General features: G+C 43.9%; 1 protein-coding gene and 1 pseudogene across 4 annotated transcripts in view; one reads left to right on the top strand and one right to left on the bottom strand.

Moving 5' to 3' along the window:
• The first annotated feature begins 8,031 nt into the window (after nt 1-8,031).
• Nucleotides 8,032-8,577, top strand: LOC146180234 (uncharacterized; annotated as a pseudogene).
• Nucleotides 8,578-9,525: 948 nt separating this feature from the next.
• The window catches only part of grh (grainy head), a 142,094-nt gene continuing 133,309 nt past the window's right edge, over nt 9,526-18,310 (bottom strand). For all 4 annotated transcript variants that reach the window (XM_084579442.1, XM_084579441.1, XM_084579443.1 and 1 more), the window contains 4 exons: nt 16,727-16,824; nt 15,759-15,844; nt 15,618-15,682; nt 9,526-14,817 (listed from right to left, as the gene is read on the bottom strand). In XM_084579442.1, coding sequence (XP_084435568.1) covers nt 14,700-14,817; nt 15,618-15,682; nt 15,759-15,844; nt 16,727-16,824 — 367 coding nt within the window. In that variant the 3' untranslated portion in view covers nt 9,526-14,699. The remainder of the gene's footprint in view (nt 14,818-15,617; nt 15,683-15,758; nt 15,845-16,726; nt 16,825-18,310) is intronic.

Raw genomic sequence — 18,310 nt, 5'->3', positions numbered from 1 at the left:
AGAGCCCTTTTTTTAAAAGAAAACCTTGTTCAATAGGGCAACAAACTCTGGTTTCGGATAATGTAGTCCACTAGAATTCTTGTCCTCATAGAAGACAGTACATGGGGCTGCTTCTTTCGCTAGTTTCAAGAAGGATAGCGCAAGCGTCACACCCGATGTCACTGAATAACTTACCAATGTATGTAAGCGAAACATGAATATGAGACAGTGGGTAATGAGATGACAGGAGATGCCACCACAATTCCTACATTTCCTCGGTTATTGATTGCGGGAGAGCAGAAATGATTTTTTCGGCATCGACGAAAACTGCCTTGAGTTTGCCCCGAGGTGAAACGTCCGTTTTGACAACGTAGTCAAGTGCCGCTGTTACGGCCCTTGCATCTAGCATTTGTTCTCTCCACACATTAGCCTTACTTTCCCAAAGAGAGCTTCAATGGGTCACTATTGAGTTTCCTGGTGATGACGAAGCCGACATCTTTTCCCAGGAGGTATTCTACCACTTGTACAGTAGACTCGTGATGAACATCGTTTCTTGAAATGTTTCTTCAGTGAAAGCTTCCTTCTTTAACGCTTTAGAAGTTTCTTGGGTGCTTTTGGTATAGCAAGTGAACTCGTTTGTCAGCCACTGCAATCGAGTATCACCAGCTGCATCATTTATTGGCCTCTTTTTACCGCTTCCAGCACAAGTGGTGTCATGAATATCAAACCATTTCTGTATTGTTTTCATAATAAGCACAATATCATGTAAAATTTCATTAAAACAGGGTTTATTTGCAAAATTAAAATTATGTGTATAATACAATACATTTGCTAATATATAAATTATAATAACATTGAAAACTCAACCTTACAGCATTTACTTTTGACTGTTATACTAATACTTTATATTGTTACGGACGACAAGGAAGAAGAAGCGGGCAGTGGCGCGGGCAGGAGCGCTCGCGCTAGGCCCGCGAACATTCATTAAACGTCATCTACCATCGTCATCGGTCATGTTCTGTCTCCTGTCTTCATCGGCTTGCCGCTTCGTAACATTTGGTTGGAGGTGCGGCGTACGGCATCCCCATCCTCGCCTTGGAGCATCGACACCATCTTCAAGCCGGGACCATCACCGAGGGCCCAGGGACATTGCCGAGCAGCTTCGCCCCAGCCCTTCAAGCCCAGACCTGAACAACTACCACCGCCCAGCCCCCAGCCCAGACCTGAAGGCAAGAGAAGAGACATACCGATCAGAACTGAGATGAAGGACCCGAAAGACCCAAATGACCCGAAGAAACCGATGGACACGAACACGCAACCCCCGCCCAAGCTGCCCGACGTGACCTCGAGCCATCGGTCCCATGGACTCTGGTGACGGATGGTTGACAGCTCCAAGGGAGGCGGATCACCCACGCATCAGACATCGTACCGGCAAGCCGTTCTATTCTTCCTTCTTCCTCTTCTTCTTCAAGCATCCAGACACGTTCATCATCATGCCATAAAATCATTAACATCGCTAAACTTCCTCGTCCACGATCGGGACGATCGCTCGGTGGCCCCGGGTCATGTTACGGACAAGGAAGAAGAAGCGGGCAGTGGCGCGGGCAGGAGCGCTCGTGCTAGGCCCGCGAACATTCATTAAACGTCATCTACCATCGTCATCGGTCATGTTCTGTCTCCTGTCTTCATCGGCTTGCCGCTTCGTAACAATATCATGCAAGCATTATGCAACTTACATTACATTTTTATGAAATTATTTTCATCTTCAGAGGCTACATATGGATGGTTTCGCATCTAGCGCTGAAGGATGGTTTTGCTGTTGCAGACGAGTTGCTGTAATGTTAGCCTTGAAGAAGCTACGATGGGATCACTGCTCATTCAGTTTTTTTTTATTGCTATTCTTATACAGGCTTGGAAAAAATTTGGAATAAAATGGACAAGAGTAGCTACCATGCTGCAATGTATATGCTTGTTGAACATTTGCAGAGCGACAGTGTTTTTTATATAAAGACTTCGTTCACGTGTGTAGTACGCTGACATGCCGCTGCAGCATCTACCTTCTGTGTTCTTTCATTTCGGGGCTGCACTCGCCACAAAACCCGCGAGCGACAGCGCAACACCAGGCAAAAGCCACGCGCCACTGCTGAAGCAGATGCAGAGCGAACAATGAGCAAGTCGCGCCCCTTGCGGCGGCGGAGAGCGTAACTCAAGGAGAAAAGTTCCCATTGTTCCCGCGGCGATTGAGAAGGCCGTAATAAGAGCGCTCGCTCTCCCTCGAGACCGGCCGTGGTTCAGTAAGGCGATTATTGAGGTCGGATATTGCTCTGTTGAGTGAAACCATTCGTGTCTTGGATATCCGTGAGCAGCTTTGACTGGCAGTCAGACAGATTCCTCAATTCGGCCTCAAACTTGTCAGAACCGGGGTTCATTTCAATGTCACCAGAAAGTAGTAACAGACACCGTAAAACTTGATAGCACTAAGTAGCAACAACAATAAAACACTGTGGGCTCGGCAGCTGCATAAGGAAATAATTACTGGATTATTTTGCAAAAGTACTTTCTGATTCACTAACCTGCATGATATGAACAGGAAGGGATTCGATAACTGTGCCTGGCACAGCCTCCGAGGCCACATATGGTCGAAGGTGATTATAGTTCTTTTAAAGGTGAGTGGGCGGGAGACAACGTTGTCGATGGCGCTTTCCAATCAGTGTTAAGGGAACAGGAATTCTGATGTGGGGAACTGGATGAGGCGTTCGCGAACACATTGACAGCAGGCCAAGGAGGCGTGGTTGAAGGCAGACAGGTGTCCAGAATCCACAGGGCTTCAAGAAAGGCAGGCAGGAAAGAAGGCAGATGAAGGCACGCAATGGCACCTGCCTCTATCAAGTTGTACATCTGGAAACGTGTTACTCTATCAAGTCGTACATCTGAGAATGTGTGCTTTTATGGGACTGCTCGAACGCATGGGACAGTGATGAAATTTGTGATGGAATTTTGTTTATTTTGACTTATTGCAGCTGACGATTATACTGCCAGTGGAGCGTGGTAAGAGAGAGATACAGTTAGACTGCTGGACACCTTCAAAGTGTACGGAGCAGGGTGGAAAACAAAAGTCAGAAAAAAGAGCCCACAAAGACAGCGGGCACTGTCCGGTACAGTGAGACCGACGCCGAATCTAAACCAACGCCATGTTCAAGTAGAATAGGATGAGCTGGTTTCATGCTCTCAGTCTTCAGCTCCCGTCATGCATATGGTTTATGGGGCTTAAAGTCCCAAACCAACCGGCCATGAATAATTTTGACCACCTGGGGTTCGTTAGAGTTCACCGACAGTGCACGAGCACCTTGCGTTCCATCCAAAAGCAGCTGCCATAGCCGGGATCGAACCCTAATCCCCCATCTCGGTAGCGCTAACCTCCGAGCCACTGCAGCAGGCCTTATACATGCGCAGTGAATGATCTATGTATTCTGTCTTTAGAAGGCTATTTTATTGTTTTCCGTCAGTGGTTCTCAGCCATGGATGTAACGGGGGACCTGTTAGAGGATCCCTTGAGACAAAGGGGGGTTTCTCTTGCGCTCTCCTTTTCAGCACTACTCTCGTGTTTCTTTCACTTCTAGGAACTCAAGTCGGTTTTGAACCTCCATGCATTTAACTCTGCAGAACTGTCTCTGGTCAGTCCAGAGCCATCATTCTCTTTTTTTTTTTATGTGTGGGCATGGGGGTTTCACAAACCCCTATTTGAGGAACTGATTTACATGTAGCATGTATTTGGACACACCTGGCATGCTCGCAGATAATTTTTGGAGTGCTCATTATTTCCTGGTCCCCTCAAGTTCGTCTCGAGAGTCTGCTGTCATCATCATCATCATCAGCCTGATTATACCCACTGCAGGGCGAAGGCCTCTCCCATATTTCTCCACTTAACCCGGTTCTGAGCTAGCTGCATCCACTTGACCCCTGCGAACTTCTTAATCTCATCCGCCCACCTAACTTTCTGCCGCCCCTTGCTACGCTTTCCTTCCCTTGGAATCCAGTTTGTTACCCTCAGCGACCATCGGTTATCCTCTCTTCGCACTACATGTCCTGCCCATGTCCATTTCTTCTTAATTTCCACTAGAATGTCGGTAACTTGAGTTATTTCTCTGACCCACTGTGCACGCTTTCTATCTCTTAATGTTACCCCTACCATTTTTCGTTCCATAGCCCTCTGGGTTGTCCTCAACTTAAGTAGAACTCTCTTAGTTAGCCTCCACGTTTCAGCCCCATAGGTGAGTACAGGCAAGATGCAACTGTTGTATACTTTCCTCTTGAGCGATACCGGTAAGCTGCTAGTCATAATCTGCGAGTGCTTGCCAAATGCGCTCCATCCCAATCTTATTCTTCTTGTTATTTTCTTTTCATGGTTCGGATCAGCGGTTACCACCTGTCCTAAGTAGACATACTCGCCTACTACTTCCAGTATTTCGCTACATAATGTAAACTGCTGTTCCTTCCCGAGGCTGTTGAACATTACCTTAGTCTTCTGCATATTGATTTTCAAGCCCACCTTTCTACTTTTTCTGTCTAGGTCATCAATCATTATTTGCAGTTCATCCCCCGAGTTGCTTAGCAAGGCAATGTCATCAGCAAATCGCAGATTACTGAGGTATTCTCCATCTACCCTTATCCCTAACTGCTCCCATTCCAAATCTCTAAGTACTTCCTCTAGACAAGCTGTGAATAGTACTGGGGAGATTATGTCTCCTTGCCTAACACCTTTCTTTATGGGAATTTTGTTACTTTCTTTATGCAGAACTATGGTTGCTGTGCTGCCACTATGTATATCTTCCAGCACTTTCATGTACGGCTCGTCTACCCCCTGATTTCGCAATGCCTGCATCACCGCCGAGGTTTCAACTGAGTCAAATGCTTTTTCGTAATCAATGAATGCTATGTATAAGGGCTGGTTATATTCCGAGCATTTTTCTATCACCTGATTGATGGTATGGATATGATCGATAGTAGAGTACCGTTTCCGAAACCCTGCTTGATCCTTTGCTTGATTGCAGTCTAAGGTTGTCCTGATTCTATTAGCGATTACCTTAGTAAATACCTTATACGTAACAGACAGTAAGCTGATTGGTCTGTAATTTTTAAGGTCCTTAGAGTCCCCTTTCTTGTGAATGAGGATAATGTTTGCATTCTTCCATGGTTCTGGTACCGTCGATGACACCAGGCACTGCGTATACAGGGTGGCCAGTTTTTCTAGCACGATATCCCCCCCCCCGTCCTTCAGCAAATCTGCAGTTATCTGATCCTCTCCAGCTGATTTCCCCCTTTTCATAGTTTCTAGTGCTTTCTTGACCTCGTCCTTCGTCACTGGTGGAACGTCTGACTGTTTTTCCCTACCGCCAATCTCATTACGGTCCTGACTACTTTGGCTACTGTAGAGATCTGTATAGAACTCTTCAGCTACTTTGACTATCTTTTCCATATTAGTGATGACGTTGCCCGCCTTGTCCCTTATCGCATACATCTGATTTTTCCCTATGCCCAATTTCTTCTTCACCGCTTTAAGGCTTCCCCCGTTCTTTACAGCATGCTCAATTTTCTCCATGTTATACTTCCTTACATCGGCCACCTTGCGCTTATTGATTAGCTTTGATATCTCGGCCAATTCGATCTGGTCTGTTGGATTGGAAGCTTTCATACTCTGGCATTTCTTAATCAAATCTTTCGTCTCCTTAGACAGCTTACCGGTATCCTAACTATCCTACCGCCTACTTCTACCGCGCACTCAGTAATGATATCTCTGAAATTATTGTTCCTTGCCTCTAGGGTAATGTCACCATCCTCAGTTAGAGCGGAATACCTATTTTGTAGCTAGATCCTGAACTCTTCTGCCTTCCCCCTCACTGCTAATTCGTTGATGGCTTTCTTTCTTACTAATCTGTTGCGTTCCTTCTTCAGATTTAGGCTAATTCGGGACCTCACCATCCTGTGGTCACTGCATCGCACTTTCCCAATTACCTCTACATCCTGCACAATGGTGGGGGTTGAACACATTATGAGGTCGATTTCATTTTTAGTCTCTCCGTTAGGACTTTTCCATGTCCATTTCCGGTTCTTCCGTTTGCTGAAGAAGGTATTCATGATTCGGGAGTTATTGCGCTCTGCAAACTCAACTAGTAACTCTCCCCTGCTATTCCGAATCAATGCCATAGTCACCTACTGCCTTGTCTCCTGCCTGTTTTTTCCCTACCTTGGCATTGAAGTCGCCCATTAGTACAGTATACTGCGTCTTTACTTTTCGCATTGCCGATTCTACATCTTCATAGAAGCTTTCAACTGCCTGGTCATCGTAACTACATGTAGGTGCATAGGCCTGTATAACCTTCAGTTTATACCGCTTATTAAGCCTAATTACGATGACTGCCACCCTCTCATTTATACTATAGAGTCCATCTATATTACCCGCTATATACTTATTGACAAGGAAACCTCCTAGTTGTTGCCTCTCCGGTAAGCTCGATAACACAGTACATGCCCATCCTTCAGTACAGTATATGCCTCATTCGGCCTCCTAACCTCACTTAGCTTTATGACATTCCATTTCATATCCTTTAGTTCCTCTAACAGCACTGCTAAACTAGCTTCACTAGCTAGGGTTCTAGCTTTAAACGTTGCCACGGTCAGTTTCCAATGGCGGCCTGTCCAGCGGAGCCAGGCTTTCTTAGCACCCCCTGCTGCGTCACTGGTCTGACCGCCGCCGTGGTCAGTCGTTCCGCAGCCGCTGGTGACTGAGAGCCGGGGTTTTATGGAGCTTATCATAGGAGATTGTGGCCAATTACTGCACCAGGGTGGCCAACTCCTGTTCTGGTGAGGGAGTGCGTTGCCGGAGGTGTTCACCGGCATCAGGTCGCACCCCAAACCTGTTTATGCAATTCCATCGACACGCGGACTTTTTTTTTTTTTTTCATCCTGTGGAGAATTGCGCGGCACCGGGATTTGAACCCCGGTCCTCTTGCATGCGAGGCGGATGTTCTGCCGCTACGCCACCGCTACACTTTTTTTTTTTTTTTTACGTCTGCTGTACATCTCCCTTTCTGTCGCATCTCTATCCTCTTCTGAGTATCATTCTGGAAGGTTTGGTTTGGTTTGGTTTGTGGGGTTTAACATCCCAAAGCGACTCAGGCTATGAGAGACGCCGTAGTAGAGGACTCCGGAAATTTCGACCACCTCGCGTTCTTTAACGTGCACTGAAGGGTACAGAATAAACCAAAGGTGTAGTATTGTCACTAACACCGCTGCAGTTAATAAACTGTAGCCGAAGAAAAGGAAGTGCCATTTTTGAAGAAAGACTATGCTGGTGCAGGCAGTCCTTTCGGCACTTTTGGGGCTCCCCACCATCGTGCTGGTTCCTGCTGCTGCCCTGCTGACCTGCAGTCGCTGTTGTCATACTGTCCTTAAGCTAGGACATGGCAATATGCCAAGCCATACTTTAGGCACTGCGTATGCAGTGTTCCTTGCTGTAATGCTATTTTATTAATCAAGAATTTTTATATCGGATAATAACAATCTTTGTTTCTTAAACCTTTGTAAGAGGTGATCCCCCAATCAAAAGTGCCAAGCCCATAGGGTCTGCTTTTTAGCCATGTAATAGGGCTTCTGTGATAGGCTTAAGGCCCGAAAACTCTGCGGTGGGTGGGAGGAGTATCATTCTCAATTCTAGCAAGCTTGGTAGCTTCGCAGGCATATCAAGTGCATTAATATGGAAATAAAAAGCAAACTCTATCTTAGCACCTTTTCTGCAGACCTTGTATATGTTGATACCAGCTTATTCTGCTCCTCTACTGATATTAATCAACTAACGGATTCTGCTTACAAAGTACTCCCTTCTCTGAAAGAATGGTCGCGCTTAAATTCTTTGACGGTAAACAACGGAAAAACAAAGGCAATAATATTTCATGCTAAGGGCAAGCTAGTAGGAAATGCGCCACCTATATTTTTAGGTGGCTCAAGAGTCGAATATGTCCATTCATATCACTTTGCATAGATTTTACACCCACAATGTCATGGGATACTCTGATAAACAAGGTCTGCACTAAGCTTTCTAAATTCATTGGTATTATCTCTCGTAATAAATATATTCTACCAACGAAAACGAAACTTAACCTTTACTATGCATTATTTTTCACCTACTTAGGATACTGCTATTTGGTGTGGGGAAATACCACTATGTCCAATTTGCAAAAGCTTTTTGTTCTGCAGAAGAAAATGCTACGCGTTATAACAAATTCCTCCTACGACGTCCCAACCCGTCCCATACGGATGAAATAAAAAATAATTCCAGTCCTTAAGCTGTTTGAGTACAGGTTTGCTTGTTTTTATAAAAAGTATACCACACGAAATGACCCATTTTTGTCCCGCATTGTACAGCTGGTGCCACACAACACGCCCTATGCTACAAGAAACCCTGAAATGTTTGAGGTACCCAGGTGTAGAACAAACTATGGTTTTTCTATGTTGAAATATATACTGCCAATGTGTTTGAACACTTTTCTTTATAGCAACATGAACAAAATGACTTTCCTCCGAGAAATGTTCACTGATTAGGTTGTATTGATAAGAAATGAGTCTGTCGACCATTCATATTTTTACTTTTTTCTCGTCATTGTGTGTTAGATCACACAACATTATAGGCTTAATCGAACGAAGTACCCCGCCGCTGATAAATCATTGACAAAGAGTCAGGCCACCTCTTGGCGCTGTCTCCAAACTTATACGTTTCCGAACCCGGTTATGTGTAGTCATTATCCGGGACAATATTCAAACGAGTGTAAGCAATGTAAGGCCAAAGCGGATCTCAACCATATTCTCTGGAAATGCCCTTTTGCCCCCCCTGGAGGGACAAAAAATAGTCACTTGAACAATGGGAGGCTCTCCTACTCAGCTCCGATCCGGAGACTCAAACAAAAGTCATCCAACTGGCCGAAGACGCCGCCAGGAGCCAAGACCTTCTGGCCGTCGTTTAGGCGAGGGGCCTATATGCCCTTCAGACTGTTGGCAATAAACGTTTTACAATCCAAAAATCGTCATTGTATATTTTTCTTCTGTTTCAAACCACTCTCATTTTTTAACGCGTGAATTGTTCATTTTATACCGCACAAACTGCCGCTGCTGTTCATTGTCGACTTTACGGGTGGCGAAGCCCGTCAAGCGGTCATTGCGAACTGCTTTTTTTTAATCACCTGCGCTTTTTGTACGCCAAATTCGGAATAAACATTCATTCATACTCTAATAGCAATCGATCTGGCCATGGATTGCACTAGTAACGTAAGCTGCAAAAGAAACCTGCTTGCCTTGCAACAAATTTGCCATTGCTATGAATACAGTCTGTGATGCTGCTTAACCAGCACAGGTGACTACTGCACATTTCCACAGTTCACACCTGGAACTTCTTCCCACTGCCAACCATGTAGAAGGCCTACGTGGTTGCTGTTGCTCATTTCGAGCAGCAATGCCTATTAAGGGGCATTCGTAATTCAGAGACACAAAAGGCACTTTGAGAGCAACAAGGTGTGGAAAGCTTTATTGGTTTGCATGATAATGTAAGTAGAGATATACTCGTTCCCACAGACAAATGAATACAGTGCGGGCGCAAGAGATCCTCGACAGCAAGGACATCACATGGTGGAGTACACCAAGCTTTATAGTAAAAAACACAACACTTGCGGCATGCCAGGACTTCGGGAAAGTTTTTTTTTTTGCCTTAAAGGCCCAGCTGTCACAGCCCCATTGTATTTTCTTTTAATAAAAACTGGCAGCACGTGGCAACATGACACAAAGGTTGACAAGCAGCAGCCACACGAAGATGCAGTGCATAGCATTCTTACGCTGCTCACATTAAGAAGGGCCTGCAAAGACTGTGCAGTCAAGTACACACATCAGAAACGAAATAAAATGTCTGGGTGGAAATATGGCACTATATAGGCAAAGGGTTTTCGTTTTCCTCCCATATTTTTTTTACGCCTACCCTCTAAGATGTACGGTACACATTGCCACGCAATGCAGCCTGCTTCTGCCAACCATGGTGCAACTTTTTCACCGGTTACGAGGTCAGGTCGCACTAATGAACATTTTCTCTGTTTTTGCCAGCTGAAATTGGAAGCAGTATGAAATCCCTCTGACAAGGCATGCCACCACATAAACGCCACAAAAGACACATAGTAGACAAAACTCATTCATGTAAAAACTGCAACAGGCTCTACATCATGTCAATGCTTGTAAAAAACAAAACAAAAAAAATGGAAACTAATGAAGACAAGGCAAGCTGAATGTGGGACCTTGGCTCAGAGTAATACTCGCTTTTTTTTTTTGTCTCCTTTCAGGGGAAACATGATTCGGTGTTCGATGCTCACCATGAAAAAAAAATTAAAAATTGGCGCTTGTATCACAGGTAATGAAGGAGCCTGCAGATTTGCGAAACTAGACGTTGCTTGAGAGAGTGTTATTACAATTAGCCTGCCTTCAAGTCTCGGGGTCATGATTGTGAAAAGCCGACTCCTGAAGCATAATTTAAAAAAAAGAAAAATAAAACTAATAGAAAGCCAGATTGAAATTGTTTCACCCAAGCCGATCTACGCTGGAGCTCCACAGAGCTGCCTTGTTTCCTGCTGCCGCTGATCGGAGCTGTAATAAGTAGCCTTGACCATTACGCAGAAGGTGTATATATATTGCACATTTATGTTTTGTCTCTTGTTAACCTTTGAGGTACTGGTTGAAGCATTGCGTTCCGGCCAGCATAGACATATGAGCATTCGATCAACGAACCACGACTCGAAACAGTCTGCAGAGCTGCTACTAGCACAGATTTGGAGCATTTCAGTATGTTTGCAAACAGATAACTTATTGCTACGATCACCTTGGGTACGCAAAAGCTTTTCGATGAAGGCACAATAAATGCTTTGCAACATTTTGCATGCACTTCTTAAGCAATGTGAAGCACTTAAATTCTATGTGCAGATCTGGTTCTTCAGAGACATTATTCCTTGGAATTAGAGTAACCATATACACTTAAGCACTTGTGTGTCTTTGGCCAGGGCTGAGTATGTTTTAGCACAAGATGCATTCGAGAAAGGCGCTGGCAATACAGCATGGGACATCTCTACGGTAAAAGTCAAAATTTTGCTATCAGCATTGAGCAGTGTTAAGCGCAGCCAGCATTACTGTTCAATGTCTTGATGCAACTTTCTACGCTGAGCAGTAGCAGTTCTTCGATCAGCCAGAGTAGCTTTCAAGAGCAGCAGCTTGTGTAAACCAGTGCCAAGCCAAGCAGTGCAGTAGCAGTGTGCAGCACGCTTGAGACATCCATGCAGGCTTGCAATGCAGTGGCGGGGTGTATACAAGCAGCATGTGTGTGTGTGTGCGCGTGTAATGTGGCTGTGTATGTAGGATATATATAATATAGCATCCTATAAAAACAAGGCGCAACAAATGCGCAAGACCTTTTCAAGACTCATAAACGTGAACTAGACTCAACGATCCTATAGTGATTTGGCTCAAAGGGAAGGAAGGGGGGATACATACTATAACATAAAGCATATAAGGGCACATATGCGAGCGTAACAGGAAATGCACTCAAATAATGAGCTGTGGCTAAGCGATCAAAGCGGAAGGCACGCTGGTGCGAGAAAGCTCTAGAAAGAAACGACGCAATGGTCAAAGCCCATGTGAAATGAGCGGAGGCAAAGAGATGGCATGCGTTTGCATTGGTACTCAACAATGATATGTGGGTTGTACAAGGTGTAGCTAGTTATAGTATTCACTTCACTGATTACACTCATTGGTTGTGGCACACTCATTCTCATTTACCATGGTAGCTAAGTGTTAGAAAATCTTACTACCACTTTAATCTCAAATTTTGTTTTTTAGTTGGCAATTTATGTTCGCTGTCAAGACAATGTTTCTGCAGTAGTAGAAATCTTTTTCTCTGGTCGACAATGACAATTTTCTCAACACTTGCAGCTGAAGCGAACTGTTTCAAAGCACAGTCTGGACAATATGCTGTACATGCTGCATTCCAGACTGTTTGCAGGCATCAGCTGCATACCCTGGCGTTTGTATGAGTGTTGCTTTACAGTGGACTCTTGGCACATTCGCACGGGTGAAGACACTTAGTGGCATTTCAGCTTGGTGAACTTGGAAGACCCTCGCCCCACTGAACGAGTGCTGAAGCTCAGGCGGTAGATTTGTTTGCACTGGCCCGTCAGATGGGGCTCTGTGCTCCATTTGTGTAGAGTTACTGCATAGGCTCGCTATGGGAGTCACGGTCGCACGTAGGTCCGCCATCTTGCTCTCACTTGCATCTATGTTATTAGAAAAATCTGCAACTCTTGCATTCTTGGTGCAGCAGTTAGGGCGCATGCTTTCTCATACCACTCATTTTTACTTAAGAACTTGCTCTAGTCGAGAAAAATACTACTGCAATGAGTCACACAGCTGGTTAGTATTGCACCGATTGAGCTAGCAGCATGATACTCACTGTGTTGATTAGTGGCGCAACCACAAGTACCATTCTCTTCTGCAGTTGCATGTTTTGATACAACAACCAAAGCGTTCGCTCCGACAAACTGAAATATCACTAAGAATGAGAATAATAGGTGAAACAATCGACTTGTACAACAGCAATCGAGTACTAAGCGGAGAGGAGGTGGTAGGTTCTTTGCAATATGCAGATGGTTTGGAGCCACATGTGCAAAAGAGGCGCGAGCAGCGGATGAAAAGCGTACGTGAAACTCTGGCTCCCTTTGGAAGCCTATACAGTAACTCTACATTTTTTAAGCAGCAGGCTCAGGCAAGAAAATGGGCAATGTTTAAAGAGCTCAAAGCAGAGAGGGTTGCTGCAGGCCCCTTGAGAGGAATATCAAAAGATGTGACAAAGATGCAATAACTTAAGGAGTATTCTGGCTTGCACGTCATAGGATTTGCTTTCAAAATTTGCTAACGAAAATAGAGCAACAAAGTAAACTAGGGGTGTGCGAATAGTACATTTCCAAGTGTGAATTCCGAAATATGAATAGTCAACCGCCGCTATCGAATCGAATAAGAATATTTTAGACCAAAATTTGCTACTTTTGCAAATAATTGCACAAATGAGTACTAGGGGGAAACCCAATGCCAGCATAGGTGTTGGGGTGCGATGCTAACTTGTGCACTTAATAGCGGCTGAAGTATGCTACGCTAATCTTGGCTAAGGAGCCACAGCACAAATTCATTATGTCAACTCTAAGAGAGTCGAGTTACAATGTCTAAAATATTACCATTTCTTACCACTTACGAAAGGCACTCTATTAGAGCCACACTACAGCATAGGAGATGGGTGATAGCGTGAAAAGTTAAAAATCGCAGCAGACACAGGACAGTGGGAGCTGATGACACAGGTCGGTCTCACCAACTGGCCCACCTATCTACCCTCCTAAATTATGATAACATGTATCGGCCATGACCTCTGAGGTTGGGCATCAAGGCAAGGTTCCTAAACTTGCCCAGTCTTGGAGGCCACATTGAGCACTATTACCACTGCCACATAAAGGAACTTTGTCTGGCACATATGAATTGCAGCCGAGAGGTGCACGGCATCGGTATGGGCCCTGTTTTCGAAGAAGTGGTCAATGAAAAATACTATGGCGAGCCATATTCTAGCCTCGTGCAATTTTTTTAAGAACTTCATTACACATTTAATTTAGTTTCACAAATTTTTAAATGCACTATTCGGTTCATTCCAACAATCGAATATGTGTATATTCAAATAGCTATTTGAAATTTTTGGATATTCGCACACCCCTAAAATAAAGATGGCTGCACTCTGCTGGAATGTTTTCTTTGGACCCCTGGGCAAAACATGGAAGACTGTCACATCGTCAGACATGGTTTTGATGATGTCACTTCAAGAAAAATGGTTGGCACTACTTTGTTACCATGTGCACGTGTATTGGGAGAATGCACTTGTTTCTCTGTTTGCTGTTACACAGCAGCGGTGCCTCATTTTTGAAACTACTGCAAAGGCACTGAAGAACATTTATTCGATCAAAGAAAGTAAAAACCGACTGCAATATCACGTGCATTCAGTTCAGAGCTCATCATAAAAACCATGCTGGCCTCAGGTGGGTCGCAAAAAAAAAGAGAAAAAAAAAAAGAAAAAAAAAAAAGGTTTGGTGTAGGTAGCTTGACCCTGGAGATGATAAAAACAGGTTTTAAAAATGAGAAAGACAACAGTTTGCCTCACATCCACACTTGGAATCAGGCTTGAGCCATCATTCAGTTGTCCGACAACACAAGTTGAGTAGTCACTCACAACCATTAAAAAAAAGCATGTAAAATAATAAAATAGACTCATCTGGTTCTCCACCAGATTTGGAATGCATTTTTTTGTCTTTTTCTTGGCAAGAGTAGGCTTGAGTTTATGCCAAACCTTCAGCAGACTGGGCTGCCCTTAGATATCTGGCCAGAGAGAGTGGCTAAGTAGACAGGCTGCTGCGAACCCGGCTCCCAAAACAAGAGGCACGTTCGAAAGCACTGCGTCCACCCAGCATAGTGGTAGGTGGAGAGAGGAAATTGTATGTGTCGCCTTGCTCTTGGCGTGTGGTCAGAAACGTCGGCACACAGACGAAATATGGTACAACACAGCAGAGTACAGTGGCTTGGTATGTACAGCGGCAAGGCAGGCACTGCTGCGCTCACAGTTCCACCAGCGTCACGTCGATGGAGTCCTCCCCGACAGGCTCCAGCTCGATGATAAAGGTGTCCTCGTTGCAGTAGTGCTTGACCACGTCGTCATCCATTCTTACAGTCACCCTGTACACATTCAAAAGAGGACGCTCGCTACACATTCAGCTTTCTTTCACAATAGCAGCATTTCCTCTGTGCTCAAGTGAGGTTGGAACCCTGTCACACTGGCACTTGTAAGGCCCTAGGAATCAGTTATTTGCTCCAAAGGTGGTAGATGTGCAGCTACACAACAAAGCCTTAAGACCTTCGTGAAAAAGACCCATGGCGGGAAAGGCAGTTGTCAGCGGCCTTTTAAACTGCGTAAAGGAGCAGCCCAAACATGAGCGCCAGTGAACGAGATCAAAAATAAAAATGTTGACACAAAATATAATTTTGAAAATTATATTTAGCCTAATTTTACATTACAATAAACTTTACAAATCTGGAGCATTGAGAGAAGGCTGAATATTTTCAGCAACTGCATCGACATACACAAGCTTTGCTTTGCTTCTTGTGCAGTGTTCTTTCTTTGCTGCCTTTTTGTTGCATTTTTCATTTGGCAGTGTTTGCTCGTTTACTTCGTATTGCCACGCTTTGTTTGAACTGTTTTTATACTTAATGTGATTTTGCCAGTCGACAGAAGGCGCTCGCGGAGATTACCTGATTCATCATCATCTATCTCCTTTGCATTTACCATGTGGCTGCGCCGCTGCTCTTTTATAAGGCGCAATAGACCTCCTTTGCAGTAATCAGAAGTGCCGTATGACCGAGATATAATACTCCCTCTCAAAAGGAGGGGGGTGGCCTTTACGGCAATGGTACTGAACCAGCACATTCCGTTGTCGGCTTAAGGGTGAGATAGACAAGTGTGCATGAAGTGCACTTACCCTTTCTTGCATCTCTTAAATATGTTCTTTATACTTGACGCTTCTACTTTGTACTTGCTCTCAATCTGTAACGGGGAAGGGGTGCATCGTGAGAGACAGAACAGGTTTCCACTGTGGTAAAAGGGAAGGAGGAGGACTCACCGCTTTCGCTAGACCAGCCAGCGAAGGTGGTACCAAATGAAGAGGGTGGAAGAACTCCTCCTTTTCTCGGCGGGCATACAGCATCACTGCAAATGGAAGAGCAAGGAAGACTGATGGGAACCATTTCATCATTCTGCTGCAGCACTGAACTGTAGTCGGTGCATTCAACAAAGGGCCCGAGAGTAGCACTTTGTAGCGGAACCACTGCACAAAAGTAGTGAGCCAGAAGCCACAAAAACTGGGCAATTCTATTTTTCATACATCCACAAAGGGCGCATTAAATTATCAGCTATATGTATGGCCATAAAATCAAAGCTTAGTCTTCTTGCAATCAATACTAGTCCTTTTCATGCTCCTCTCTGCTAGCTGAAAGTCATTGAAGGGCGGTTTCTCGCTTTTTTTATATTCACTTTTCATAACTGAGATACTTTTTTTTCTTCAGCTTCACTCCCTACAGCCACATTACTATAGCGTTTCTGGATCATGTTTAAAACTAGCGCTTTTCTCTTAGACACAAAATTACAAGGGCCCCACAATCTCAGATCTTACTGTAACTTTGCGATGGTTACTTGACATTATAAAAATAAAATAACTATACGAAAATACCCAGACCAGTCAGACCCAAGTATTTGGTTCAAAACATTTAAGGCAAGTGTTTAATTCACGTGAGGAAAAAAGGAACGTAAATGTGCTTTGATTCAATTTTGTTCATGTCACATCTCTGCTCTAACTTCGTGTTTCATGAGAATATCTGTAGTAACATATAAATATTAAACTGGAACAGACAGAGCAGGTTCCAATAGCAAATACCATATGGTTTTTGTCGTTAGGAAGCATGAGTGCACCAATGTTTTCAGAGGCTCCACTATGTGCTCTATGACACATTTCACTTAATTCAGCGAGTGCTGTATCTGAATGGTTCACCGATTTGAAAAGTCCAAGTGACATTATAAATCTTTCCAACCTACCTCGATCACTCGGAAACACCTTCAGTTTTTTTAGTGGTGGAGTGACAATTGCGGAGTCACTGTTGGCACATGGTTCCAGCTTCTCTCTCCTTTCAAGCCTGCGGGCAAACAATTTGTTTCTTCTGAACACACAGAAAACAATTTGATGTAATTCTGCGCATCTTCAAACACACTTATTTTTGCAGATGCCTATCTTTTCCTCTAGTCTGAGGCCATATTCACAGGAGATAATATTTATGGTGCAACATAAATATTGCATTGTACGCTTGAAAAATATATCTGCAGTTTAGAGTTTAATAAACCACTAGGAGGATCACAGCAAACTACATACTAAGCTACGCATAATTTATAGGAGCATTATGGGATTCAGAATTTTAAAAAAAACTTGCATGTGCCAAACTTTAGCCGCAAAAGTCAGCCTGGTAACGACACTTGTATCTCATTTTTCGATCTCATCTCGCTTATCCAAGCTCACTTTTTCAATGAAGTAGCGAATTTGTCATTAGGATACAGTAATCTATCGATACAGACCAGCCTCAAATTGTGTTCAATGTCCCTACTAAAACTCAGTGTATGATTTACTGCACACTGTTTCCGAGGCCAGTGTCAAAAATCCCAACAAACAGTTTAAAACATTCTGAGCTCAATTTCAGCCTCAACTATTCTCGTAACACCAACTCAACACCACTGCAGTAAACCCTCCATAATGCCAACTCAAAGAAAACCGTGATGTGTTGGGATTGTTGAGGAACCTTTAAATACATCTGAACTTGACTGAACCAGAGCATGGGCTTGAATTTAAAAGATTGTAATAAATCAGATTTTACTGTTTCATTTAGCGCTCTAGCAAATCAAATTCGATGGTAGGGTTAATTCAGTACTAGTGTAGCACACCTGACCCTTGATAATTTGAACTGAAAGGAAACTTGCTTAAATTATCGCTAGCTTTTCTAATAGACTTCTTGCTGATAGGTTCAAGGCATTAATTCAACTGCATTAGCCAAATAATTTTTCGGACTTTAATGATTTACACTTCGCTGAGGAACCATCAAATTTAATCATGTGCATAAGCAAAGAGACATTTTCATTTTGAAGGGATTCAGTCCCGGATATGCTTTCAATTTCTATATAGAATGGCTAATTGGGCTAGTTGGTATGGATTCATTTCTACGGAGCAGTGCACAGTGACTACGGACAGGAAAGAACACACACGGCATCGCAACTTCTGTACTGCACTGTTGCCACTCAAGTTCGACTCAAGTTAATCGCATTTCTCTTGTTTCTATCAAGGTTGTTCACAAAGGTATGCGTGACGTTGAGTACACGCTCGCGTTTATAATACGACAGCAGCCATATCTGCTCGGCTCACCGATGCTCTTAGTAAGCTATCAACTGGGGAGAAATGGTCTCTGCTTTCACCTCACCCGTCAAGCTGCGAAGGGTGTATATTGCAGTGCTTTGTGGCATGGCGCATGGCTACAATACATATTTCAATTTCGGCAACACAAGAGACAGTGTGTGCAAATGCACCATTTTCATCAAGCTAGTTTTGTTTGCAAGCATAACATGGGAATGGCAAATTTC

This window comes from Amblyomma maculatum, chromosome 9 (assembly GCF_055883805.1).
Source record: "Amblyomma maculatum isolate TAMU_Amacu chromosome 9, ASM5588380v1, whole genome shotgun sequence".
Classification (NCBI taxonomy): Eukaryota; Metazoa; Arthropoda; class Arachnida; order Ixodida; family Ixodidae; genus Amblyomma; species Amblyomma maculatum.
This window is presented reverse-complemented; position numbering and strand designations above follow the sequence as displayed.